This window comes from Thalassophryne amazonica, chromosome 4 (genome assembly GCF_902500255.1).
Source record: "Thalassophryne amazonica chromosome 4, fThaAma1.1, whole genome shotgun sequence".
Classification (NCBI taxonomy): Eukaryota; Metazoa; Chordata; class Actinopteri; order Batrachoidiformes; family Batrachoididae; genus Thalassophryne; species Thalassophryne amazonica.
This window is the reverse complement of record NC_047106.1, coordinates 118,785,464-118,813,204: the sequence shown is the minus strand read 5'-3', so window position 1 is coordinate 118,813,204 and position 27,741 is coordinate 118,785,464. Positions and strand designations below refer to the sequence as shown.

General features: G+C 41.4%; 1 protein-coding gene across 1 annotated transcript in view; it reads right to left on the bottom strand.

The window, feature by feature from the left end:
* Positions 1–360: 360 nt before the first annotated feature.
* Positions 361–27,741, bottom strand: part of cep126 (centrosomal protein 126) — a 55,804-nt gene continuing 28,423 nt past the window's right edge. The window contains exons 5-11 of the mRNA XM_034168838.1: positions 24,486–24,639; positions 17,260–19,171; positions 15,722–15,837; positions 8,100–8,157; positions 7,769–7,957; positions 831–886; positions 361–740 (exon numbers count right to left, since the gene is read on the bottom strand). Coding sequence (XP_034024729.1) covers positions 657–740; positions 831–886; positions 7,769–7,957; positions 8,100–8,157; positions 15,722–15,837; positions 17,260–19,171; positions 24,486–24,639 — 2,569 coding nt within the window. The 3' untranslated portion in view covers positions 361–656. The remainder of the gene's footprint in view (positions 741–830; positions 887–7,768; positions 7,958–8,099; positions 8,158–15,721; positions 15,838–17,259; positions 19,172–24,485; positions 24,640–27,741) is intronic.

Below are 27,741 nucleotides of genomic sequence, written 5' to 3'. Positions count from 1 at the left end.
TCTTTCACAATATAAAATGCTCATGAAAATATAACAAGAATGGATTTTCTTTCATTGTGTTTTGTATTATAACCATTTGCATTTATGTATTTTTTTATCTTTTGTGTTATGTTTTCTAACCAACTGATATGTCTGGTAATGTACATTACACATTGGAGTTGCACCTCTGTCCTGGTCTGTCAGTTGTTGAGTAAAAAAAACTGCCTTTTGTAAAAGCTCATTACATCTGTTGTAAGGTGAGAATCACAGAAGACAACATATTTGTACTGACACAGGATCATCTGACATTACGCCACACTGTCACATAGTGGTGTGAAAATGCTTTTTCCTGATGTCCTTTGTCTTAATTGTCAAAGATGTTCATACAAACTCTAGATGGAAGCAAATGTGAAAAATCGAAAAATAGTTAACCAATTTTACCTAATTTTGTTAGAAGGTTCTGCTCTGAAATATAAAGCTTTGTACTTTGATAGGACTCAGCAAAACGTGGTCAAAGGTTCTTTGTGCAACTTGAGTTTACATCCAAAAACACCTGTTAGTTTTAATCATTGCCATCAGACGTTTCTTCCATTCTGTACAAATGTGGTCATCACATTGCTTTGAACCTTACTGACATAGCTACATACGCATACAGCTACAGCATACTGCAGAACACGTCAGAATGTCCTCTGATTTTGACTCTGGCTGTTAGCTGAGGCACCACAGTCCTTGTAAGGGTTCATAACCTTTCCTTCCCTCATCTGTAAAGAGTGGGAAAAGCTCACTGTAAAATAAAAAGTGACTTCATAAATGAAGGCAATCAATAACTTCCTAAATGAAATCATACTTACAGAGGGTGCACAATAGTCACTGTTACCAGTGTTATCCTCAACGTGTTCCCACACACCTACAGCACACACAACATCAATAAGTGGCCCATTGGTGCTTTCTGTAACCCTCTGGGGTCCAGGGATTCACTGGCAGATCCAGGCCATTTTACCATATTTTCAGTATTTCCCTTTTAAAGGTACATCTATGCCATATAATGCCAAGGTTTGCATATAAAAATGTTTACAACAATCTCAGCTTTGTGAATATGAGAGATACAGTGATGCTGGAGGTTTACATATATACACCCATCATGGGCATGAATATCATGACAAGTTTGGGCTTTTAATGATGTATTTGAACTGTTCTTTTGCTAGGGTAGAATATACCATTAAAGAATTTAAAAACAAACAAGAGCACACCGAGACGTCCGCCAATCTGGATCTGGAACACCTCCAAAATTCAGTGGAGTTGTCCATGCTCTACTATCTGTCGCCCTACTATAAATTTGGTGAGAATCTATGAAGTAATTGCGACATAATCCTTCAAAACCTAAATAAAGTTAAATCTTGATCCAGAATCTGGATCCGGACCACCTCCAAAATTTAATGGAGTCTTCCATGGCCTATTATCTCTCTGTCGTGAAAATTTAATTCAAAATCCGTGCAGTAGTTTTGACGTAATCCTAAAAAGCCTATAAAGTGAAATCTTGATCCAGAATCCAGATCTGGATCCACATCACCTCTAAAATTTAATGGAGTCTTCCGTGGCCTAATATCTATCTGTAGTGAAAATTTGGTCAAAATCTGTGCAGTAGTTTTGACGTAATCCTGCTAATAGACAGACAGACAGACAAAGAAATAAATAGTGAAATCTTGATCCTGGTGGTAGTACTGTCATACTCTGGGGCTGTTTTTCAGCCAGTGGTACTGGTGCATTGCACAAAGTGGATGGAATAATGAAGGAGGACTACTTCAAAATTTTTCAATGGCACCTATAATCGACAGTAGGGCGGTTGAAACTTTGCAACTGAGTGATCCAGCAGGACACTGATCCCCAAAACACATCAAAACTGACTGTGGGTTGGATAAAGCAGGCTAACATTACAACGTTAACATTAAGCATCTGGACAGACATTCCCAACTCCATTGAAAATTTGTGGACTACACTTAAAAGCTGTATCCATTTTAGGAAACCAACCAATTTAATTGAACAATAATTCTGTCAAGAAGAGTGGTCAAATATCCAGTCACAATTATGCCAGAAGCTTGTTGATGGCTACTAAAAGCATATGGCTATGGTGCAGCTTGCTAAGACCCCCGTCACACATAGTAAGAATGCGCAGGAACAAGGCTGACACGGCAAAAATGGACATAATCCAGATGCAGTGGGGACGGAAAGAGGCATGTAGACTGTGGGCGGATCCCATCCAGACTGCCTTGTCCACATCTGCACAATCGCATCCAAAGTGTATTTAGACAACAGTTAGGCGACACAGACTGCTGTCAGATGGCCAGAAAAAGTGCTGAAGACAGCCCAATATCCCAACGGCTGGATGGCAAACACAGAACTGGAGTGGGAGCCAGCACTCTGTCCTCCCTTTGCACAGGCCCTGCCAGTACTGGACATCGGAGTACAACCAATGTATGGACCAGACTCACCCCAAAAGCTGGCATTGGTGCAGTCACTCACTTACATGCAATCACATCTTCACTCGTCCTCCCTTTCCCTGCGCTCACTGACCTCACAGCAGTAGAACGCATGTGCATGTGTGTGCGTACATAGAACAGTTGATGAAATGATCACTCAGCTGTGTGTGTTCGTAATGGCTGAATGAGCCGCTACGCTTGCGAGCTGGGCGCACGTTCATGCTGCTTTCAGCCACCAGACACATTTTGCTGCTCAAGTTTGCTGGCAGTGCGCCACGCTTTCCCATGCGCACACCAGTCATCAAACCAAGCCTTTTCAGCGAACTTTAATTTCTTTTCTTTTTTTTTTGCTCACTTCAGCATAAGCAGCACAACGCAACTCTGTACACCACAATGTCTGGTTGGATTATCGGTACGTGACATGTCAAATGGGATTTTTTTATGCCGTGGTTATTTCCAGCACTCAGTAGCCAGGTGAGAGTGTTTTCACCACAGGCTGTGGTCCCTGGCTCCTGTCCACCCTGCGCTGTGAAACACCCTGGGGCCATGCTGGAGGTGAAATTCATGTCTAATAATGTTGTCAAGGCCTGGAGAAACAGTTCCATGTCATACCTCCTACAGAGTTAGATGGTGATCAAGTAATAATATGTATATTACAGCGGTGAGATAAGTTCAGCTCCGAGCCTCTGACGCATTAATGGGCATGAGACAGCAGTGGAGCACACCTGCCTATGGTGTCATAGATAAGATGGGCATTATATTTCACAATATTTATGTGGCCCATGGGGAGGAATGGAAATGTATCTGTACTATAAAATCTGTTATGGATATAACAGCCTATTCAGACCTGCGGTGGCGTGTGCTGTGCAATGCATTGACCTGCAGTGGCACATGGTACTTTTGGTTTGATTGCACTGTTCACATCCACTGCACATGATGAATGTATGCCACATACGAGGTCTGTCCAAAAAGTATCAGACCTTTTTATTTTTTTCAAAAACCTTATGGATTTGAATCACGTGTGCTTGCATTAGCCAACCTTGAACCTTCGTGTGCATGCGTGAGTTTTTTCACGCCTGTCGGTTGCGTCATTCACCTGTGAGTAGGCTTTGAGTGAGCACTGGTCCTCCCCCCTCGTTGGATTTTCATTTTGAGGAAAATGTCTGAACGATTGGAGCAGCGCTGAATCAAATTTTTCCAGAAATTGTGAGAGACAGCCAGGTAGAAACCATTCGGAAGATTCAAACGGCTTTCGGTGGCTTTTCAGTTGAGTGAGTATCCGAGGAATTGTGTAAGAGCTGGACATGTCACAACATGTCCTGTGAGACTTCCAACTTCTGCACGTCTTTCATTACAAAATCTCCTGTAACAGTGGAATGTGCCGAAAAAGTGCTGATGTCCACCTCTTCTGCAATTTCTCTGGTAGTCAGACGACGTCCCAGATCAACACAGCGTTCACTTTGGAAATGATCTGGTCGTTTCAGCCTGTCGATGGCCGCTCAAAGCGCGGCGCACCCTCCGCCATTGTGCGCCGTCTTTAAACCGGTTGTAACACTCCTTAATCTGTGTGATGCCCATAGGATCGTCACCGAAAGCTGTCTGAATCTTCCGAATGGTTTCCACCTGGCTGTCTCTCACAGTTTCTGGAAAAATTTGATGCAGCAAAGCTCCAAATCGTTCCACCTCGCAATGAAAATCCAACGAGAGGGGAGGACCAGTGCTCACACAAAGCCTGCTCACAGGCGAATGATGCAACCGACGGGCGTGAAAAAAATCATGCATGCGCATGAAGGTTCAAGGTTGGCTCAAGCACACGATTCGAATCCATATGGTTTTGAAAAAAATAAAAAGGTCAGATACTTTTTGGACAGACCACGTCCATATTAATACATATCAATACATGTGTGTCTGTAAATGCTCAAACCTTCAGAATTAGTGTATTACTTTAAAACTAAAACATATAGCTGATATTTTCACTTTGTAAAAATGACAGAGGTGACATTAATTTTGATAACCTGTCCAGAAATAGTTTGTTTAAAATTTTAACCATAAGTCAAACGTGCCTTGCTTTGGATGTCTTCTATGACACGTCTGCAAGATTGTATGGCTGTGAAAATAAATTATCTTTTTTTTCTTCTCTTCCTTTCTCTCTGGTAGCCAGGTCTCCTCTGCTGGCAGAGGATTCAGCTCTATCTCTCATAGATATCCGTCTGCTACAAAACATGTAACAGACAAGAACTAAAATGTATGATTTTAGGCTTTACAAATGTTTTTAACTGTTAATCTTTATTCACTATGCCCACAAAAAGATGTTAGCAGTCTAAAAGTCAGCAGAAGTGAAGTGGTCTGCTGATGGTTTTCAAAGTTAGCTGAAAAGCTAATCAGCAAAAAATAGTTAGCTTTGCTAATTAGTGGTTAGCAGATTAACAGAACTGTGCCCACCACTGTATATGTGTGTGTGTGTGTGTGTGTGTATATATATATATTTTTTTTTTTTTTTTGACAGAATCGAAGCTGCTAAAGTTCTCCTGCTTCACCAAGCCCTGGGGCAAAGTGCTCTTACAGCCGCTATAGTTCTCCTTGCAGCAAACCAGGTGCTGAGCGCTGGGGGAAAGTTCTCCTACAGCTGCTAAAGTTCTCCTTGCAGCAAACCCCGTGCCGAGCGCTGGGGGAAATGTTGTCCTACAGCCGCTAAAGTTCTCCTACAGCAGCTAAACTTCTTGCAGCAAACCGCACGCCGAGTGCTGAGGAAAAAGTTCTCCTTCAGCCGTTAAAGTTCTGCTATAATAGCCACTAAAGTTCTTGCAGCAAACCGTGTGCTGTGCGCTGCAGGACAGGGAGAGATTTTTAAATTTATAACCCTCTGAAACACTATTGCCTGCATTTTGAGTACCAAACTGTGTGAATGAAAGCCATTTTTTTTGTTGTTGTTTTTTGGTTTAATAATCTTTGTTACAGCCTTACTTTAAAGCCAAAAGAAACAAGGCATCAGGCCAAAAGACAGAATAGTGTTGATGTGTGTCAGGAGCATCAGAACTGCTAATTTATACCCAGCAGTTTATTCAAGAAAATCCTTATGTTTTTTTTTCTTACATTAAATAACTTAAAATAGTTAATAGTTATAATTTAAGTAAAACATTGGACATTGGACATTTATTTTTAGACAAAACAGCATGAAAAGTGTGTCCATTTTTAAGCCTGGTAGATTCATTCATTCATATCTGCATTTCAACCATGAAAAAAAAGACACCGTAAAAAAATATTTATTATCAACACAATAGGAGATGATGTAACAATGACTGCAGTGTGTTTGTTCATTAGGATTTATCATGATTAAATATTTTTTAAGTCATTTCAACATTAAATCACGCCCTCATTGACTATGTGATTGCTTTTAATGTAAACAGGACAGAGTAATTACTTCATGGACATGTTTAATAATTCATTTAATGTTAAAATCAAGAAAAGGGTTTTTTTCAAATAATAAAATAGTTACTGTTTAAAGAACCTTTGTTTTATTTATAAGCGTAGCAGCAGGTGTGAGTTTGCAGAGATGACAGGTGAGCTGAACTCTCAGCACATTTAGCCAGTTGAAACTTCAACCTCAAATTGGTGGTGCTTTTGGAAACACTTTCCTCTCATTTTGAAATGTAGAGATGTTCTCTTCTTCCATCTGGACTTCAAATTTTAGTATATTTATTTAGACTAACAAAGAAGCCCATAATGCAAAAGCCTCAGGGGAGGACCTAAGCATCCCCAAACCCCCAGCTTTTTAAGGTGATTTTTCCATCCCATTATGAAAAAAAATCCTGCTGAGAACCCTGCTAATTGCAAATGCATAAACAAAATGCTGCTGTTAAGTGTTAAGTCCCATAACATTTGCATGGCAGAATTTTCAAAATAAAATTGTGCTACTTTTGAATACATTTTTGTACTTTGCGTATAACAATGCAATTAATGGCGATTAAATTTTTAATTGTTGCCCAGCTCTTACACACACACACACACACACACACACACACACACACACACACACACACACACACACACACACACACACACACACACACACACACACACACACACACACATATGAGAGTAGGCTGAAAAGTTCTAAGGCTCACTATAATGCATTTATTGCATTACTCCTTCATGGGGAGCCTTAGAACTTTTCAGCCTACCCATATATATATATATATATATATATATAAAATTTTGAGCCTGTGTGAATTACAGAAGCTCCAAAATAAATTCAGACTTGTGCACCTAATTCTTGTTTTTTAAAGTCATCAATGATGTATGCTGTGCAGTCATTCCACCCTGGCAAAAAAACAGTTCAAAGACATCATTAAAAACCCGAAATTACCATGACATTCGTGCCCATGGTGAGTGTTTCAGACCAAAACTGTATATTTGACAATAATGCTGGTTAAAATACATACCTTTGCTATAAACCTGAAAATACGAAAATTGTTGTTCAAAATTCTTAAAATGTTTTGTAAATATACTTTTTTTCACGTGCAGCAGTGCCACCCACTGGACACAGGTACATGTAAAAAGTGCATATTTGTAAAGTAAAATCCCTTAACAGTATCAGCTGGATATCTGGTCTTCAAATAATTTCTTATTGTTTGAATAAAATCTTTCAGCGATGAAAACTCTGTCACGCATATTGCAAAAATGTCAGTGAAAATTGAAAATTGTCGTGTTGATCCTGAAAACAAAAAACATTCCTCCATGTGTGCATTATCCTGATGATTTTCTTTGCTAGAAGAGTAAAAACCAAACCACAACATTAGGATGGTTTGTTTAGTTTATTTTCATTTTCTGAACATTTACTGGTGTGTGTCAGTGAGAATTCTGATTTTTCTCAAGCCTCAAGGATTAGCTGTGAGTGAAAGGATCATCTTGAGCAGTATTTCCCAATCATTGTCCTCTGGACCCAAAGCACTGCACATTTTCCATTTGTCCCTGAACGAATCAGAGCAGAGGTGTGGTCAGTCAGGTGATAGAGCAATGGAACACACCTGACTGACTTGAGCTGCTCTGATTCGTTCAGGGCCAAATGGAAAATATGGAGTACTTTGGGTCCCAAAGACCACAACTGGCATGCACCGATCTAGAGGGAAGATGGAGGGTACAACTGAGATGTTGGCGTTTCAAAAAATGGTTGAATGAAGCCTGAGATGTTCTGTTGCAGATTTATGAACTGAAATATGCTGACGTACCGGCTCCAGACGTACCGGCTCATCTGTGGACCCCAGAGGGCTTCACCTGGCAAACTGATCAAGTGTGGTCTTAAAAGTACTCACAGTGCAACTTGTGGTCAAGCCTCTCCAGAGAATGGAGGATTTTCTGCTCTTCCACTGAAATGGCAGTTATTCCCTGCTGTTGGTTGGGCTTTTGCATCATGCCAGTTCTCTGCATCTGGACCACTACCACACCCTGTTTTTGTTGGTGCTCAACAGAACCATCTGCCAGGTAGGTTGCCCCATCCAAACCTGTGAATCACACCAAAGGTTTTAATTCTCAACCTTCTTCACCTTCCTTTTATGTTTGTGTTGCCTGTGCGCCATTACTTTTACATTACTCCACAAAACCTTTCCAACATTTAGTAGTCTTGAGGTGGTGAATGTACAGTACCTTCCTGTGGAAAGGTCATCTCATGAGAACTGGAAGACGGTTTAACTGGATTTGTGGTCTGTTTTGTTGAAGATACAAAAACAAAACAAAAGTTCCATAAATATTTGAAAACATTAACGTTTAGTAATGAGTATGAGCACAAAATGTAGACTTTCAAACTTGAATCTGTTGATCTGCCTTTTCCACTATATTTAAGCAAACTGGTGACTAATTTTGCTGTGTTCTGCTGGTCTCGCCGACCGGACGGTCCCCCCTAAAAAAAAATCAGTCCACCCTGCCTTCACTGTGCATGTGTCATTAGCCATTGCATGTGTCGTTTCTGCTTCAAACTGCACACCAGTCATCATCTATCTCAGCTACAGATATCTGAAGCTTTTGTACAACAATCATTTCCACATAAATTCAGCATTGTTTCATCATAAAAGATGGAGGAAGCGATCAAAGCACTGCGGCTACACGAGCTGCTGGCTGATGCGTTCACTGTACGTCGGTCATTTAAAAGTGTCACAGCGTACCACCTCATTTCTGCTTAAAACGGCCTAGTTTCTGCATAAAATTGACTTTAGAATGATTTAAGAGGTTTTACTTTGTCATCAGATGGTTAATAATACCATCAATTCATTTGTTCGCTTTGGGTGAAGAGACTGTCTCAGATGAGCGGCTGAGCTCCGAAATGACTCATACGCAGTGGCGGCAGGGCAGACCACTTTTTTGGGGCGAACCGTTTGGTCTACGACACCGACATAAGAATCAGCTGTGATCACAGAAAGCTGTGGTCACATTAGCTACAAGTGACAGAGGCAAAGTAAGGACTTGCCATTCATTGAACTATAGTGAGCATTTTACAGTGGCAAGCGGCAATGGTCACTCTGCCTCCAGCTAGGCATGGCCAAAATAGACCTCATGTCAATTTTATGCAAATACTGTGGGATGCAACATGGCGATTCAATCAAAGTGAATAGGCATAGTAATGCCAGCTGGTTCACTCGAACAAAATGATCAAAAATGGCAGAAATGCCCATCAAGCAACAAAGCCAACTGAGTGTCACTGTCATTTGCAGCCCGTGTAACCGTAGCATGTGGCATATGGCATGCACATGCAGTGTATACAGACATGTCTGCATCGTCTCATAGAGGCAGCTGTGCATGCTGCACATACAGCACAGAGGCTGTGATGGACGAGGCAGTGCTGTCTTGTGCGCACAGCGGTGTGTGCATCATCCTACATAGATCAAGAGATGAGTGTCTATAAGTGTAATTATTTTTGTGTCACAGTGTGACAAATAAACGACTGTAGCTTTCATGAGTTTCACCAAAATGTAGTCTTTCCACCTGTTATGTATGGATACACTTGTTCTTAAAGAAATAAACAGAAAGTAATCTGCTGACATCTTTAAATATGTCTGATGTTTACAATTAATGATTTAGTTTTTATTTTTTTATTCTGTGTACAAGGAGGCAGTGGTATCTGTGCTGCTGAAACAGCAGCCTACCAAGTGCAATAAATTAACACCAAGGTTTCAGAGTCTCAAAAATACAGAGGCTGTCAGTACCCCTTAAATTTGCTTTTGGCCTTAATGAATCATGGTGCATGGGCAAACCTCAACTATTTACATGTTCACTCCTACAATTTTGCACACTAATGTGGACAAATCCAAACTGCATATTCAGAAAGGCAAACACACTAAATGAACAATACATACTATTTTGTGCATTTGAAAGGCGCATTCCTGAGTGCACTCTGTTATACCCCCGTCACACTACAGCACGAATGACCCTGAATGCCGTACGAATGAGGATTCGAAGGACAGTCATGCAAATTCGAACTGCCCCGGTCACACGGCACTAACAAAGGACACCGAAGCCAAAACAAAACAAGAAATCTGGACATACGTTGACTTTCAGAGACAACGTTTAACTGTCGTCCAGCTTCGTTGCTGTAGTTGGCGCTTCATCAGAATTTTGAAACTGTTGAAAAATGTGAATGAATCCCTACGACAACTTCAATTCATCCATAATCCGTTTTGCTTTCTGTTTTGACGGTTTCTCATCGTTTGCATAGTTCACGTACCGCCAGCGTTCTGTTTGACTGTCGTCCAACTTTGTCCAACCTCCCAAGTCCAACTTCTTGCACAAACAATGACGATATCTGAATGGCTCAATAACAAAATATCCGACGACCTGAACATGACTCGTCTGTGTGTGGGATGAAAAGCAACGTTGTCATACAGAAATCATAGCTGCAAGAAGGTTTTATCAACGACTGTAACTATTTACGCACGTTCCAGCCCTCTGTGGCTGGAGAGGCTGTGCGCACACACACAAACGGCTGTGCGCCACAGATGGCTGTGCACATGTTCGCATGCCGTCTGTGGGTGAACAGGTTGTGCACACACACAAACGGCTGTGCGCCACAGATGGCTGTGCACATGTTCGCATGCCGTCTGTGGGTGAACAGGTTGTGCACACACACAAATGGCTGTGTGCTACAAACGGCTGTGCGCACGTTCGCATGCCATCTGTGGCTGGAACATTCCAGCCACAGATAGCATGCGAACATGCGTGTGCGCACACGTTGTTTTTGTGAAGATAAACCTGTTGTCAAGACAACCAGAACTCGCACCTGCAGGTGCTGTGCAGAGCGCATGTTGGCTGCAGAAATTATCACAGGCTGGTGCTCGGTCTGATACCCGCTGTCAAGTCATGTCATCATGAATGTTTTGTTTTGATTTTGTTTAAAGCATCAAGGTCACCATTCGCTTCATTTTTCTTTTGTTAGTTTCGGTTTTGTTTTGTCCTTTTATACACTCTGGGCTCGCAGGATTTTCAGTGATGGGAGAAGTGAAGGTTCATTCGTCCACTTTTTCTTGACAATTTGTGACTTTGGGATTTTTTTCCTTCATTCAGCCATTGCCGTATGCCGTGTGAGCTAGCCCTTACAATTGCATGCCCTTACTGAGCTAGCAGTCTACACATTTGTGCACCAGAGCACATGCACTGTACATTTGTGTTGTGCAAACAGCTGTCAAGTTGCAGTCGTTCCGAAATCTGACTGCAGTTGTAGCATTCGGCCTGTGTTCGAGGGGCTGTACTGTTTGAGCACATCAACTCCTGGCCGAATGTCTTGACTGTCCTCCCCAAAGGAGTCAAATCGACAAAATGGGCAAAACTAAGTTTACTGTCAAAGATATTGTGGAATGGGGCTGTGCAGGCATGCAGATGAAGAGTTTGGGATGATCAGTCTGTGTTTTGTGGGAGTGGAGGTGCAGGGTAAATGGGGTCTCTGGTATTATTTATAAGTCTAGCTGCGGACGATAAGAAACTGATGGACCTAAGCCATCTGCCAGAGGGGAGGGTAACAAAGTGTTTGTGTCCTGGGTGTGAGGGATCGGCCACGATCTTCCTTGCTTGCATCAGGGCTCTGGAGGTGCACAGGTCCTGAAGGGATGGTAGACTGCAGTCAATTACCTTCTCTGCTGCGTGGATGATATGCTGCAGTCTGCTCCTGTCCTTAGCAGTGGCAGCAGCACACCAGACGGTGATGGAGGAGGAGATGATGGACTCAATGATGGCAGTGTAGAAGTTCACCATTATTGTTTTTGGCAGGTTGAACTTCCTTAGCTGCCGCAGAAAGTACATCCTTTGTTGTGCTCTCTTGGTGAGAGAGCTGACGTTCAGCTCCCAATTGAGGTCCTGGGTGATGGTGATCCACAGGTAGCAGAAGGACTCTACAGTGGCTACTGGGGAGTCACACAGGGTGATGGATGGGGTTGGCCGGACTGGGTTCTTTCTGAAGTCAACAACCATCTCCACTGTCTTGAGGGCAATGAGCTCCAGATTGTTTTGCTTGCACCAGGACACCAGATGATCGATCTCCCATCTGTAAGAAGACTCGTCCCCATCAGAGATGAGTCCAATGAGAGTTGTATCGTCAGCAAACTTCAGGAGCTTCATAGACTGGTGGCAAGAGGTATAGCTGTTGGTGTAAAGGGAGAAGAGTAGAGGAGAAAGAACGCAGCCTTGGGGGGATCTGGTACTGATAGACCATGTGTTGGAGATGTGCCCCCCCAAGCTTCACATGCTGCCTTCTGTTGGAAAGGAAGTCAGTGATCCACCTCTACTGTCTGAGTTTAGGACTGAACCAGGGTTTGTCATTGTTATACCTCATCGTGGTTTGTGATGGAATGCAGCAGTCCTCACAGAAGCTGATATATGAAGTAACAGCATCTGTATACTCATCCAGACTGTTGCTGGCAGTGTTGAACACATCCCAGTCCGTTATTTTCTAAACATGCCTGTAGAGCCTCCACAGTTTAAATGTCCTCACTACAGATTTGCAGAGTTTTAATTTCTGCCTGTAGCATTGTTAGTTGTGTAACAGTGATCCAGAATTCTGTCCTCTCTGGCTGGACATTTGATGACCTGTCTGTATTTGGGAAGTTCGAGGGAGAGATTACCTTTGTTAAAGTCATCCAGGACAATAATTAAAGAGTCCGAGTTTGTCCGTTCCACACACAGCATCTGCTTGGTGAGCGTGTGTTGTGCCCATTGCCCTTTAGCCGGTGGTGGGATGTAAACACCAGCCAGGATGAAAAAGCTGAACTCACAGGGTGAGTAGAATGGTTTGTAGTTAATAAAAAAGTTTACAAATCAGGAGAGCAGTGATGTTGGATCACTGTTACGTCGTTACACCAGCCACTGTTGACGCAGAAACATATTCCACAACCCTTTGTTTTGCTGGTGAGTGCTGCGTCTCAGTCCTCTCTGAAAAGTTGGAAGCCTGTCAGCTGCAGCACAGAGTCTGGAATTGCTCAACACAGCCACGTCTCCATGAAGCACAAGACAGCAGATGTGGTGAAAACTCTACTTTTTCCCACCAGTAGCTGGAATTCATCCATTTTATTTTGCAGAGAGTGCAGGTTGGAGAGGAATATTCCTGGTAGTGGTGTGTAGTAGCCGCAGAGGAGCAAATGAACAAGTGCTCTGGCTTGTCTTCCCCTCCTGCTGCGTTTCACTGTGAGGGCCAAGGTGAGGACACCTTTGGCCAAAATGCCCAATAAAACCACTGAAGGCTCGAGAAAAACGGAAAATAAATCCAATGGCATTATTCCCCTGATCTTCAAGAGCTCTGTGTGGGTGAGAGAACTGTTGCATAACACAAGAGTAACACACAAAAACAAATAGAAATGTGCACCAAAACACTGAGGCAGCTGTACGCGGTGCCATCTTGTCATGATAATACAGATACATCCTCTGACACATGAGGTGGACTGACAATGGATGTGTGATATCATGCTCATTCTAGATGTTGCACCTTGGTCACAAGCGCTGTGGGTCAGCACATCCCCGTGGAGCGCTGACTCACAGTGCGGCCATCTGGATGGGGTCTTACAGCCATGATAACATGATAATGCAGATATATCCTCTGACACATGAGGTGGTCACCTCTTTGAGTCTGGTCTGCTTGAGGTTTCTTCCTCAGAGGGAGTACCACTGTACAGTATCACTGTTGCTCTGGGGGTTGGTAAGGTTAGACCTTACCTGTGTGAAGCGCTTTGAGGCAACTCTGTTGTGATTTGGCGCTATATAAATGAAAATAAATTGAAAAATTGAAATTGTGGACTGACAGTGGGTCTGTGATATCAAGCTCATTATGGGCATAAGTGGCTCACCACGCAGAGCCTTTGACTCGGAGTGGGGTAGGGTGCTGCGCAGCTGCATGTGGTTTTACAGTTATGATTGTCATCATAATTCACATACATTATGTAACCCAAGAGCAACCAACCCAGTGATCATATCACAGTAACACACATGAAGGACTGATGTTGCAACTGTATTACCAAGCCATCACAGTGGGCCTCATGTATCAATGTTGCGCACTTGTGGCTTACATTTACAGCGTAAACTTGAAATACACCAAAGTCGCCGTGACATGTATCAAGCAGTGCGCACCTGCCCATTTCTGGCGTACGCCTGACGTGATCTTGATAAATGCGGCGGGTGGAAACGATCGTAATTATAATAAACATGCCCATAAATATTCAGACTCTGCTTTAAACACACCCTCATTTTACGACATAGAAGCCGGGAGACGGCAATGAAAAAGAACTCCACCAATCACGACGCGTGCCAATAGAGCGTCAAAAGCGGCTGTCGTATCGTTTTGTAGTATATAATCAATAAAGTGTTACAGTGGTCCCTCATTAATCACTGGAGTTACGTTCTAAAAAATAGCCCGTAATACGCGAAACCGCGACGTAGTCAGCGTTATTTTTTACAATTATTATAGATGTTTCAAAGCTGTAAAACCCCTCACTACACAGTTTATACACTTTCTCAATCAGGCATGAACATTTTCTCACTTTTCTCTCATGTGTAAACACTCTCAAAGTTCAAACCTTAGTAGGAAAATAATACCAAACTGTTTTCAGGCCAAAACATTTGTTTGAGAAATAAAAATAGAACATTTTCCTATAAATAATTATGATGGCATTTAGAACTAACAAATTAATTTTAACGATCAACGAACAAGCTCGGACACATAAGAAATTATTAATAGTGACTGACCAGTATTTCACAGATCGGGCCTGTGCGTCCTGGCGCTGCGCCTTTTCCCACTCACATCTCGCTGCAGCAGGTGTTTGTTTCCGTGTGACAAACACAGTTATGAGTAGTTGTTGGCGCTCTTTTCTCTTCTGGGCAACAAGATTCTTATAAACACAGAACACTGTAAAAAAAAAAGGCATGCAAAATTGGACTAAATATTCCGTGAGACTCCGAGGCCACGACAGGTGAACCGCGTTATAGCGAGGGACCACTGTATTCTCTTTTCACATGTCAATAATTCTTGACATGTGGATATTTGCTCGCTCAATTAATAAGACACGCCTAATCTGTCAGATGTCTTTATTTTTTAAATGTATTTCTGTATTTATTTTATTGTGACAACCGAATGGAGACGACAAAACCTGGTTGCAGCACGGGCGAATTAAGGGAATGACGAAACTACAGTTGTTATTATCAATTTCATAGTCTACAGCGGTCACACCACATGAAGTTAAGCTCAGCGCTGCTCTGGCTCCAGGCTCGAAGTCTGGAGAAAAAGGCGAGCAGCGCTTTCTTTGCAGTAACACTGTGGCCACAGATCGTGCTCCATAACAATCCCGTAAAGGTGGGATTTGTATTGATTATTATGTAGTATAATCAGGAAAGTGTTATTTATGTAACATATGCATTGATTTGTATAATGGCACTGTTTATCATGTTGATCATCTTCATTTTTATGTGGATTCCAGCGCTGGTTCATTTTGGTGTATAATTTACGCCACCTCTCGACCTGGTGTATATTTTCAGCGCAGCGTACGCCAACGACCACATTGATAAATGCCAAGTAGCGCAGCCGTTTTGGCGTACACCCCATATACGCTCAAATATCGCCGTACGCAACATTGATACATGAGGCCCAGTGTGAATAGAATAAATAGGCAACTTTGTAACGGCTCCAGATGGACCCACAAAGCATACCAGCCAGCCTGCAGCCGTGCACCTTTGCTTCTTTCGCCCAACTTTGTGTTATGTATGAAGGGGCCCTAAAGGGGGTTTAAGTAGCTGCATATACGTACCTCGGAGGGCTGTAGGAAACGTTTGCTGCCTGAACCAGACTGCTGTTGGTGCTGAGCCACAGAGATTTTCCCTTCAGTTGGCCTGCTCTGTTGAACCTGTTTTCTAAAAACGAGCTCTGTTGAAATGAGAGGAATTTGTTGAAAAGATTAAAAAGAAAAAAGTCATGATAATTATACTAACAAATCCACTGAAAGTCTAAAACCCTATGATACATTATGAAAAATAAACATAAACTAATTAAAATAGGAGTAATACTACTGCTAATCATAATAAATAATGTTCTTAAATGTGCACACTGCACAGTCTCAGAAATAGTACATCCTATACAGCCCACGGGGCCTGTTGGTGCCTGTGCTCTCCAGATCCGGCAAAGTGAAACAGATTAGAGCTGACCACTCCCCTGAATTGGATGCCAGTTACTTTCCCAGCCAAGGCCAGTACCTATTTACAGCTGGGTGGAAAGAGGCAATGCACATTAAGAGTCTTTTCCAGGAACACAGACAAGTAGCATGAACAAGATTCAAAGCCAGGTCTATATATTGGCAGATCAGCTTCTTATCCACTGAGCTATCTCCTCTGCTGTTGCAAGATTTTACTGCAATTACAAAGAACAAGCTAGAGGCACTCGAAGAGCGCAAACCTCTGCCAAGGCCATAGGGTCACTGACGTCACATGGAATACCCTTTGGCAAAGAGTCTTATTCCACGTTGTTTCACACATCTACCATCATGTTTCAGATTCAGTGGTTAAGCCTCTGTGGTCCGAGGGCATTTTTGGACAGTTCACTCGCCTGGCATAAATGTTTTATTATTTCTGTTAACAGCTCTCCCTGCATCCCACAATCAACTTTTATGTCTCTTTTTTTTTCAGGACAACCTGTACTTTCAAAATATATATGCTATAGTTCTGTTTTATAAATGTAATAAAGGTTTACAATTAGAAATAAGAAAGGAAAAAGTAAAGCGGAAACAATTTTCCACACACGTTTATTCAAAACACACAGCAAACTATAATAAAATAGTAACGTGTCACGTGAGGTGAATCTGCCCTACAATTGGATTTTGGAAAACTATATGACGGTGAACCAATTCTGATTGGACACTCACATTTCTCACATCATCACACAGCTTCTATGAGGAGTACAAAGATGGTGGACGGTGGCTCGAAAGTCTGCAGAATTAACTTTTCAGCAAAAAATTTTTGTTCAGCCTTTGTGACCTGTCTTCATGAAGTTAGATGCAAAAATCTTGAAATTGGCCCTATCCTGCATTGATAAAGAATCCTTAAAAAAAATACTGGATCTGGATTGTGCTCCAGATCATTACCAAAATTTAATGACTTCTAAGTTAGGCCAAGATACACTCCTGGTAAAAATTTATTGAACCTACAAATCATTTTATTTCACTTCACAATAAGAAAACTAATCTTAAAAGAAAATTGCATGCGATTGTAAATTGCACATTTCTGCAGATACAAAAATTAGAAGTACAGTTAGTACTGGAAGAAAAACGGTGTTGTAACCCACAGTATACGTTACCCTCTTTGTTGGCTAAGGCACTGCGGACACCATGCCAGAGCTCTGAGATCTCCTCATCTGTAGGAGTGCACTCTAAACACAGACCTTTTTTACTGTATGCCACTTCTCCTCTTCCACTGCAGTGCTGAGCTTCCTGGTGACCTGAACTAGATGTGCCATGGGTGCTTTTCTCTCTCACAGGACAACAGTATGAGGGTTCCACCACTGTATGCACAGCATTATCATTTGCTTGAAAATATGTATTGGGTGAGAAAAAGAGTTTTGTATTGTCCTTATGTGGCATCTGTGTAGGTGGAGCCTGGTTGTGATTGACACTGGTATGATCCATACCAGATGGAGTCTTGGCGATGCTCGGCATCTTTTCTTTTATTATTTCTATCCTGGGAGGTGGACGAGGTGCCATGATCTTACCATGGGTCTTCGCAATTTGATTAACCTCAATGACAGACTGAGGTCGTATAACTGTGCCCTTCCGAGACGGCACTCCAACTCTGGCATTACGCTCTCTCCAAGGGACCTTGGGACCACCAGCCCTGGTGCAACTCTTTGGTACGTTGACCACATCTTGAGGCAAGCTGACTTGAACCCCAGCATCTGCCCATGCTTGCTTTGTGAAGTGATAGTCAGCAGATGCTTGATAGGCCATGCCTGGTCCAGGCTTGGAAGCCCCTGTGACTGTGGTAGAGATTAGCTGATGGTCATCTGGACTGCTCTGTGAGCAACACAGACTTGAAGACTTGTCTTTCTTCTGTTTCATAACATTAATACTTTGTTCTTTGTCCTGTTTCTCCAAATGTATCTCATCAAACCAGCGTAACTTCTTTTTGACAGTGTTATTGCTCTCTACCTGTTTGGTTTTACCCCGGGTCAATTCAATACTATCTCTAAGTGCTAAAGCAAGATGTTTTGAAAATGTTAAATGTCCAAAACCATAAACTGATGTGGTATCCTGTGACAGACATTTTGATTGCTTTTTGAGGATTCCTTTAATGAAGTTTACTTTACATACTTTGAATTCTTTATGAGATGTCTCTACTCTTTGTTCCTTCTCTTCAGGACACTTCACGCTTTTTGGATGGTCTGGCTGAATGTTTGACATGCACGTATGTTGCTGTGATGCTGAAATAATGGACTTCTCATTTTTCATTTCTGTATTCAGTACCTTATTGAGGTTGTTTATGTAAGCACTTGGCTCCTCTTTTCTTGAGAAATGAAGAGTTTGCTTTTGTGACAAACTGACAACTGAGGTGTCACTCAAAAAAATATGTGGGTCTGGGGGAGCCCCAAACAAAATATCTTTGTAGTTGCCACTTTTTTGAGACAACATGATTTCTGTTGGTGTTTGATGTTTAAATTGCACATCATCTTGGAACATCTGTTTTCTGAAATCCAACAGTGCCTCTTGTTTAGGAGATGATTCATGCGCTGTGCTGCTGGAAGCAGTTTTAATTGCAATGACTGTGACATTATCACTGGGACTGTTGCCTTTGGCTTCTTCCCCACAGTGCTTTGGGTTTGCTTCAATATCATAAAGTGCCAAGAAATTGCAGCTCTCCAGAGAAGGTTGTATCTCAGATGTGAATCTCAAAGACGCTTTGGTAAATTTGTGTATTGCGTTGTTGAGTCCGTCAGTCACTTCTGGACTGTGCTTAGATTCATGATGTGTTCTTTTTGGGGACAAGTTATCTGCAAGAAGCATCATCACTGACAAAGAAGATGGTGGACCCAAATCACTTTGGTTTTTCTGGTTTGGGTGGGGCTTATTTGAGTGAAGGAAGAATGGTGGACTGGAATCCTGTTGATTATGATTGGATGTGTTGATTGGAATCCTGTTGATGTTGGGTTCTTCACTGTCCAAACTGTCTTTACTTGAAATGCTTTCAGAATTACAGCCAACAGAAGTATTGTGTTCCTTCACATATGGGAAAAAAGAGACAATAAGCAGAATATTTTTCATATAACTTCTTCAGCACAAACCTAAAATAACATGACAAAGGAGAAAACAAAAAAAAAATTAATACTGACTGAAGAACAAGGCATTTTTATTTATTTTTTAAAGGGCGACATTTCATCTGGTGAAATGTATATATTGGATTGACACTTTTAGCATTTTATTTCAACAACATAGTAACCCTAAAACTATAAGATTTTGCCAGTCACATTTCAAAATCAAATCAAGTCGTGCTCTGGTTGGTACCATGCTTTGCTTCATCCACAACACCGTAAAACCATTTGAGGTCCTGGTTGGCAACCACCCAGGCAGACAACTAGTCCATCCCCACATCTCTAAAATAACCATATATCTACCAAAGCCAGGTAAAGCATGGGCATTACCTTGACCTTTCACAGCAGGGGTGCCCACACTTTTTCAGCTGTGAGTTACTTTTAAAACGGCAAAGTCAAAATGATCTACCTACATTACAAAGGCTAAACATACATTGGCTCATCAATTAAACTTACAACCCCAATTCCAAAGAAGTTGGGACGTTGTGTAAAATGTAAATAAAAACAGAATACAATGATTTGCAAATCCTCTTTAACCTATATTAAATTGAATACACCACATAGGCAATATATTTAATGTTCAAACTGATAAACTTTATTGTTTTTGTGCAAATATTTACTCATTTTGAAACGGATGCCTGCAGCACATTTCAAAAAAGCTGGGACAGTGGTATGATTACCACTGTGTTACATCACATTTCCTTCTAACAACACTCAATAAGCATTTGGAACTGAGGACACCAACTGTGAGTGTCATGATTGGGTATAAAAGGAGCATCCCCAAAAGTCTCAGCCATTCACAAGCAAAGATGGGGAAAGGATCACCACTTTGTGAACAACTGCATGAAAAAACAGTCTAGGTTTAAGAACAATGTTTCTCAATGTTCAACTGCAAGGAATTTAGGGATTCCATCATCTACAGTCCATAATATAAACAGAAGATTCAGAGAATCTGGAGAACTTTCTACACATAAGCGGCAAGGCTGAAAACCAACACTGAATGCCCATGACCTTCGATCCCTCAGGCGGCACTACATGAAATCCAGCATCACTGTGTAAAGGATCTTACTGCATGGGCTCAGGAACACTTCAGAAAACCATTGTCAGTTAACACAGTTCGTCCCTACATCTACAAGTGCAAGTTAAAACTCTACCATGCAAAGCAAAAGCCATACATCAACAACATCTAGAAATGCTGCAGCCATCTCTGGGCTCAAGCTCATTTGAAATGGACAGACACAAAGTGAAAAAGAATGCTGTGGTCTGATGAGTCCAGACTTCAAATTGTTTTTGGAAATCATGGACGTCATTTTCTCTGGATAAAAGAAGAACAAGACCATCCAGATTGTTACCAGAGCAAAGTTCAAAATCACACATCTGTGATGGCACCATCAATGCTGAAAGGTACATCCAGGTTTTGGAGCAACACATGCTGCCATCCAAGCAACGTTTTTTCCAGGGACGTCTCTGCTTATTTTAGCAAGATAATGCCCAGCCACATTCTGCACGTGTTACAATAGCGTGGCGTCATAGTAAAAAAAGTGTGGGTACTAGAATGGCCTGCCTGCAGACCAGACCTGTCGCCCATTGAAAATGGTGAAGCATACAACAACGGAGACCCTGGACTGTTGAACAACTGAAGTCGTACATCAAGCAAGAATGGGAAAGAATTCCACCTACAAAGCTTCAACAATTAGTGTGCTCAGTTCCCAAATGCTTATTGAGTGTTGTGAGAAGGAAAGGTGATGTAACACAGTGGTAAACATACCACTGTCCCAGCTTTTCTGAAACGTATTGCAGGCATCCATTTCAAAATGAGCACATATTTGCACAAAACCAATCAAATTTATCAGTTTGAACATTAAATATCTTGTCTTTGTGGTGCAGTCAATTGAATATAGGTTGAAGAGGATTTAGAAATCATTGTATTCTGTTTTACACAATGTCCCAACTTCAATGGAATTGGGGCTGTAGTGCAGAACTTTAGTAAAATATTTTAACATTTTAGTTGTTTAAATTATTATTATTATTATTATTATTATTATTATTATTAACATAGGTAGTTATATGAAAAAAATGTCTTTAAAAGTGTACCTCTACTCTAGGGGTGTTGTAGGGAGCACCCCAGCACCCTCTTTCCCTCTGGATTTGTGCCCAGTTTGCCTCTGAGCAGAAAGAATGCATAATGTGTATTTATGCAGAAGGAAGTTTTTTTTTCAGCTCTTTTAACATCATGCCACTGCCAGAAAGATACTTGAGGAGTGTTTGGGGGGCAAAAGCGTTACTGTTTGTTGTTAACGTATCATGAGTCTTCAGCTGATTTTAGTTTAACCACAGCGAGGACACTCACAGAGTGGCACAGAGTTTTAAAGAAAGGTATAAAAATGTGATTTTTTTTTTTCCCATCTGCATATATAGTAATGGTAAATGCCACACTAGCAGAATCATTTATGAACATTAATACCCATATATGCAATTTATTCTTGCAAGACAGAAGGTATGTAGTGCATGAGTAAATGTGATGTGTGTGTGACCCCCATCCGCCCTTCCCGATCAGCCTACAATATCCTACTCAAAGCCAACCGACAACTTCTATCAGTAAGGGCAGACCACCAAAACAACACAAAGACAGACAAGAACTAGAGACAAGTGGTGAAGACAATAACTGTGACGTGAGACACCGAGGAGACGGGGCCCCAACCATACAACATACCATGACAAACAACCACACATGAACAAACAGTGACAGCAACAGTCTGTTGTCTAGTTAGTGAGCATCCATACCCTAATCTAGAACACCATAGTGTTAATCCTCTTAAGAGCACCCAAAAACCAAATTGTGGTGATGGCCAAAAACACGCAACCATCAACACACAGAGACCCCGATCACAGCTAAATATCCGATCACTACTGTGGCTGGTGTGTTGGGCCAAGACAAGAGTACAGAACCTTACCATATGACATGGACCACTCCGGCACGTCAGAAGCCACGCGGCCGGCCGCGAGCGCCAACGGACGTGGGTCCAGGACGCAGGGCCCCGGGGAAACCAGGAGAAAAGGGGCAGTGGAAGGGCACAGAGGCCAGGAAAGGCAGCCCCCAGAGCCACCGGGCAGCACAGCAAACCAACAGGGGAGCAAAATGCACCCCAACACCACCCATCCCCATGGAGGCACGGGGAGCAGCCCCATACCCAAGGGAAGTGCACAGGGCGCCGGCACAGACCCACCAATAGGGGGGAGCCCCAGAACCACACCACCAGGGCCACAGCCCCAGAGGGCGGCAGCGAGCGGCGGCAAGGACGGGGGGCAAAGGAGCCATCACAACCGAATCCAAAGCACAAGGTAGGGACCACCGAGCCATACTAGGGTGGGGCCCGGCTCCCAGACAAAAGGCGAGGCCCAACCCCAGGGCCATGAAGAGCAGAAGGCCCCCCCGACAGTCTGCCACCACCCACCCCCACAACAGGCCGCGGGACCCCGGGCCCGACAGGCCCAGAGCAGGGTAAAAATGCACTTTGAGACACCAAGAGATGACGACAACTGTTTTGTCAACTCGGAGCTGCTGCATGAACAGCTCGCAGCATTAAATGTGAAAACTGGGCTCTACCCAGGCTGTCTCATCTGACTAGACTATATTCTCCCAGTTTTTCACAGGCTTCTCTAAATGCTGTGCAGCAAACTTTTCAACAAACTTCAATATGCTTTTTCTTCAGCAATGGAGTCTTGCGTGGTGAGTGTGCATACAGGACATGGTGGTTAAGTGTATTACTTATTGTTTTCTTTGAAACAATTGTTCACTTGCTCTTCACAAGTGGTCCTTGGCTCTTGGACAACTCTTCTGATCATTTTTTTCACTCCTGTGTCAGTAATCTTGCGAGGAGCACCTGGCCATTAGAAATCCTTCTGTAACCACTGCTATCAGTATGTTTTGCAACAATAAGGTTGCAAACATCTTGAAAGAGCTCCTTGCTTTTATCCATCATGAGATGTTTCTTGTATGACACCTTGGTAATGAGACACTTTTTTTATTAATTTGCACTGACAAAGGGCAGGATTACTTTCTAATTACTGACATATATCAGATGGTGTCTTGCTTTCCATGCCTTTTTTCCACCTCACTTTCTTCATGTGTTCATTACTTTTTCCTGTGTTACATTATTGCACATAGCTTAATTTCTGCATTTATTACGTCCGCCAAGGACATAATAAAATCACCTGCGTTTATTTGTCTGTCTGTTAGCAGGATTACAACAAAACTACTGCATGGATTTTGATTAAATTTGTACCACAGATAGATATTAGGGCATGGAAGACTCCACTGAATTTTGGAGGTGATCCAGGTCCAGATTCTGGATCAAGATTCACATTATATAGGCTTGGAAGGATTACGTCAAAACTACTTCACAGATTCTCAACAATTTTTCACCATGGATACATATTAGGCCATGGAAGACACAATTATATTTTGGAGGTGATCCGGATCCGGATTCTGGATAAAGATTTCACTTTATATATGCTTTGAAGGATTATGTCAAAACTACTTTACAGATTCTGACCATATTTTCACCATGGATACATCCTAGGCCATGGAAGACTCCATTAAATTTTGGAGGTAATTCAAATCCGAATCCGGTTTCTGGATCAAAATTTCATTTTATATAGGTTTTGAAGGATTACTTCAAAACTACTTCACAGATTCTCACCAAATTTGCACCACAGATAGATATTACGGCACGGAAGACTCCATTAAATTTTGCAGGTGATCTGGATCCGGATTGGGGGATGTCAGAAATCTCTAATTGCTCTTGTTTGTTTTGGTTTCTTCATATGTATGGATTGCTTGGGTTGTTACCAACATCTGGTGAAACCTTCATGTCAATAGAATTGAACAGAATAGAATTTATTATTATTCTTGTACATGACACCAGAAAAAATACTGTTCATGACAATGAAATTAAAAACAATTTTTAATTGTTTTTAATTTAATTTAATGTAATTGTTTTTAATTGTTAATTTTTAATCAATAGCACATAAATATATTTACTGAGAAAAATGATGACGTTTTAAATAGTTATTTTACCCGCTGTACTTATCTCTGTCTCTCTTTAAATCCAGACAGAAGACACATACTCTCTCTAACTCATAAGTAGATCTTGTGCATCACTGGCTTATTGTAAGGATTCCTTTTATGTGAAGGAGCAGCAACATCACAAACTGCATACCTGTAGACCACCACTGTGTTGTTGTTGTTCATCTTGAGTCTTTTGAGTTTGACTGTTTGACTTCAGATAAGTTAGCCCCCGTTCCACTGTAGAAAGGGTTTGGTGGAAGGGGTATTTTGGCACAACCGAACACTTAGGAGAAGAAATTAAGGTTCTAAATGAGAAAGACAGAGCAGAACCAAGTCAAATATAAGAGATGTGCAAGTCCTCCAACCATGATTAAAGTCCACACATAAATTATAGTAACAACCATCTTGTGTGATAAAAACAGATGTAGAATGTGCTGAAGCATATATTATCCTTGAGTTGAAATTATGCATTTCGTTCAAGCTGTAGTTACAATGTTGGTGGTACCAGATGGGATTGCGACATCATTCCTTTGTCGATGGGTGACGGAATTTGGTGTGATTGTGTAAATATGGATAACAATGCAATTTCAACTACATACTGTAAATACTATTTGTAAGCCTGTGCTCTGCAAATAATGTACCATTTTACAACAATTCAATTTTTCAGCAAAATGGCAATGTATGAGTATATATTGTAAGCTTACCTTCTCCAGAACAAAGTTAACACAGCACAACATCTTATGACATGGTCATTCCAAATAAAATCCAATGAAAGCACAAGATAGCCTTTGGTTGTTGTTTTTTTGTTGTTGTTGTACTTCCTGGAGACAGTGACAGTGCCTGTGCCCCCACCTGCATCACAGTTTCATTGCCACACACTTCGCAATCACCCCATGTACATCTGAACATTTACACTCAACACCACCTTCACCATTAGAAATCTTTGAGTTGTGGGTGGGGTGACATGGGGCAGCAGTCTGCTAACGGTGCACTGGTCCCCCATTGTCAATGAACTTTATGTCTGTACTCCAAAAGCTGCACTACATATAGTTACTGCAATCACAGCTACAGGCTATTAACTCCTTAGTACACATATTCTACCTGTGACAGAGTTGTCAAAGGTAGAGTACGTTGTTGGTTGGTGTAATTGATGTCCAGGATATATTAAGTGATTTGGAAATGTTCATGTATTTATTCCCTAACTTGCCTATGCAAACCTGGCTGCAAAAGTGATGATTTGTGTTCAAAATAATGCTGATATTTCTTCTGACAGGTTACAAGTGGGCTCTGAAATCATTTCATGATCAAACCCTTGTGACAAAGAAATGCAATCGACACTTATTATTTTAAAGTTTAAACAGGAACTTCATTATACCTAACTATAAATATAACCAACAACCAAACAACGTATGTCATGGTCTCTTCACTCAGACTGGAAGGCAACAGGCAGCATCTGTATAAAACAGACTTCTCGTCTATTTTGGTCCTGCCTCGCTGGCAGCACAGCGAACATAGTCTAGGTTGATTTTCAGATAAAGTGACACCCCCCAGGCATTTTTGAGTAAAAGTTGGCAAACACCTTTTTCTAAATGTATTTTTGTGCTGTATCCATTTTTGCTGTTTGCCAAGCTGTACCTCCCCCGTGGAACCCAGTAGGGGGTGCTTTTTGTAAAAAAATTGATGTTTTTTGATTATTTTGAGTATAAAAAAAGTATAAAACCTGTACATCCTCAAAAAGTGAAATTGCAGAAAGTTGCATATATCCCTTAGCTAGATTAGTACCAAATTTGGCTTTAATTGGATGAAAGGAACTCTCAAAAACAGACCTTGAGGTAATGTACAAATTACAAATTTCCATGATAAAATAAAGATTGTAGCCAAACTTAATGGTCTCGGTGACTTTACTGGCCATCCCTTAATGTCTACTTGTCAGAATATATCCCACATTGTCATCTACAATAAACAAGTCACTAGACTGTATAGCCCAGGTCAGAATCACCAAAATGTGTACAGGAGGCATGAAGGGCTTCAGGCATTTCTGAGTGAGCAAATAGACTTTCAGCAAAAGTTGGCAAGTGGACTTTCCTAAGGGTATTTTTCCACTAAATCAATTTTTGCAGTTTGCCAAGCTGTAATTCTTATGTGTATCTCAACAGAATGGCTACCTAATAGGCTAATACTGTATTTATACAGAATATATCTCAGTTCTGGCTAAAAAAAACTTTATATTGTAATATATTTATTGGGTACAGGAAACAAACATAATAATTAAAACACATCAGACATACAGTATCCTACAACCAGGCTTGGGGAGTAACGGAATACATGTAACGGCATTACATAATTAGAATACAAAAAAAGGTAACTGTATTCCGCTACAGTTACAGAAAAAAAGACGTATTCAGACAGGTATATTTAGTAAAAATGGGGATTAGTTCGCAGGATTACAATTTTAATGCATGTTATGATATTATCTGTATATAATAAAATTTTTTCTTTGAAACGAAAACATCCCTTCATGGACAGCGACATGACGCCTCCTAACCGGGCAAAATATTGATGAAGTACCCGGATGTTAATGCATTTTCAATGGAGATTTGCGACTGAACACACTCAGAAAAATGCTCGCAAAATACGTGTTAAAAATGCCATTTTTACCTTGATATCGAGCCAGTAAAATTAAATTACATTAAATTATGTCAGGAAAGTATTAAACTTACTCTGACACACACACATTCCCAAATACTAGTGTTGAAAGTTACACGAATCTGCACTGTTCAAGCTGCTGAGCTGAGGCGTCCTGCAGCAGCTGCTCTGTTCAATGCAGCTCCTAAAACCATTACAATACATATAAATATATTATATTTTTACACAATTATCCTTTAGTGACCGAGTTTCATTCATGAAGTCAGTGGTGTGGGTACACATCTCTCTGTGTGGGTGTGACTGTGAGCGGCACAGCACGAGTCATTATAATCTCATTATTTTGAGGTGCAAATTTTAAAAAAATCCCCAGTCTTGTCGAACAATTTTAATCACTAACGACAAGTATTTTAACTAGACATTGGTCTAGCAGTGGAAAATATCAACTAGACATCAGTGAAGAGTTAATGGTCCGTGTCATCAGGCGACACAGGTACGGCAGGAAACATACAGCTGTTTATCATACAAATATCACGGACAAAGTGACAAGAATACCCAAAACCACTTACTTATGGAAGGAAATATTGTCTCCCTTGTTCCTCCGTTTCTGGCTTTGCCAACATTCGCCGCTTTCTGGCATATTCCACCTGTTTCTTGAACTTCTATGCACGCAAATCACTAACTTGCCCGGAATTAAAATGGCGATCACGCCTCCTTACTGACAGTATTTACCTAATGGTTTTCATTATGCTTTTGTTCTTATT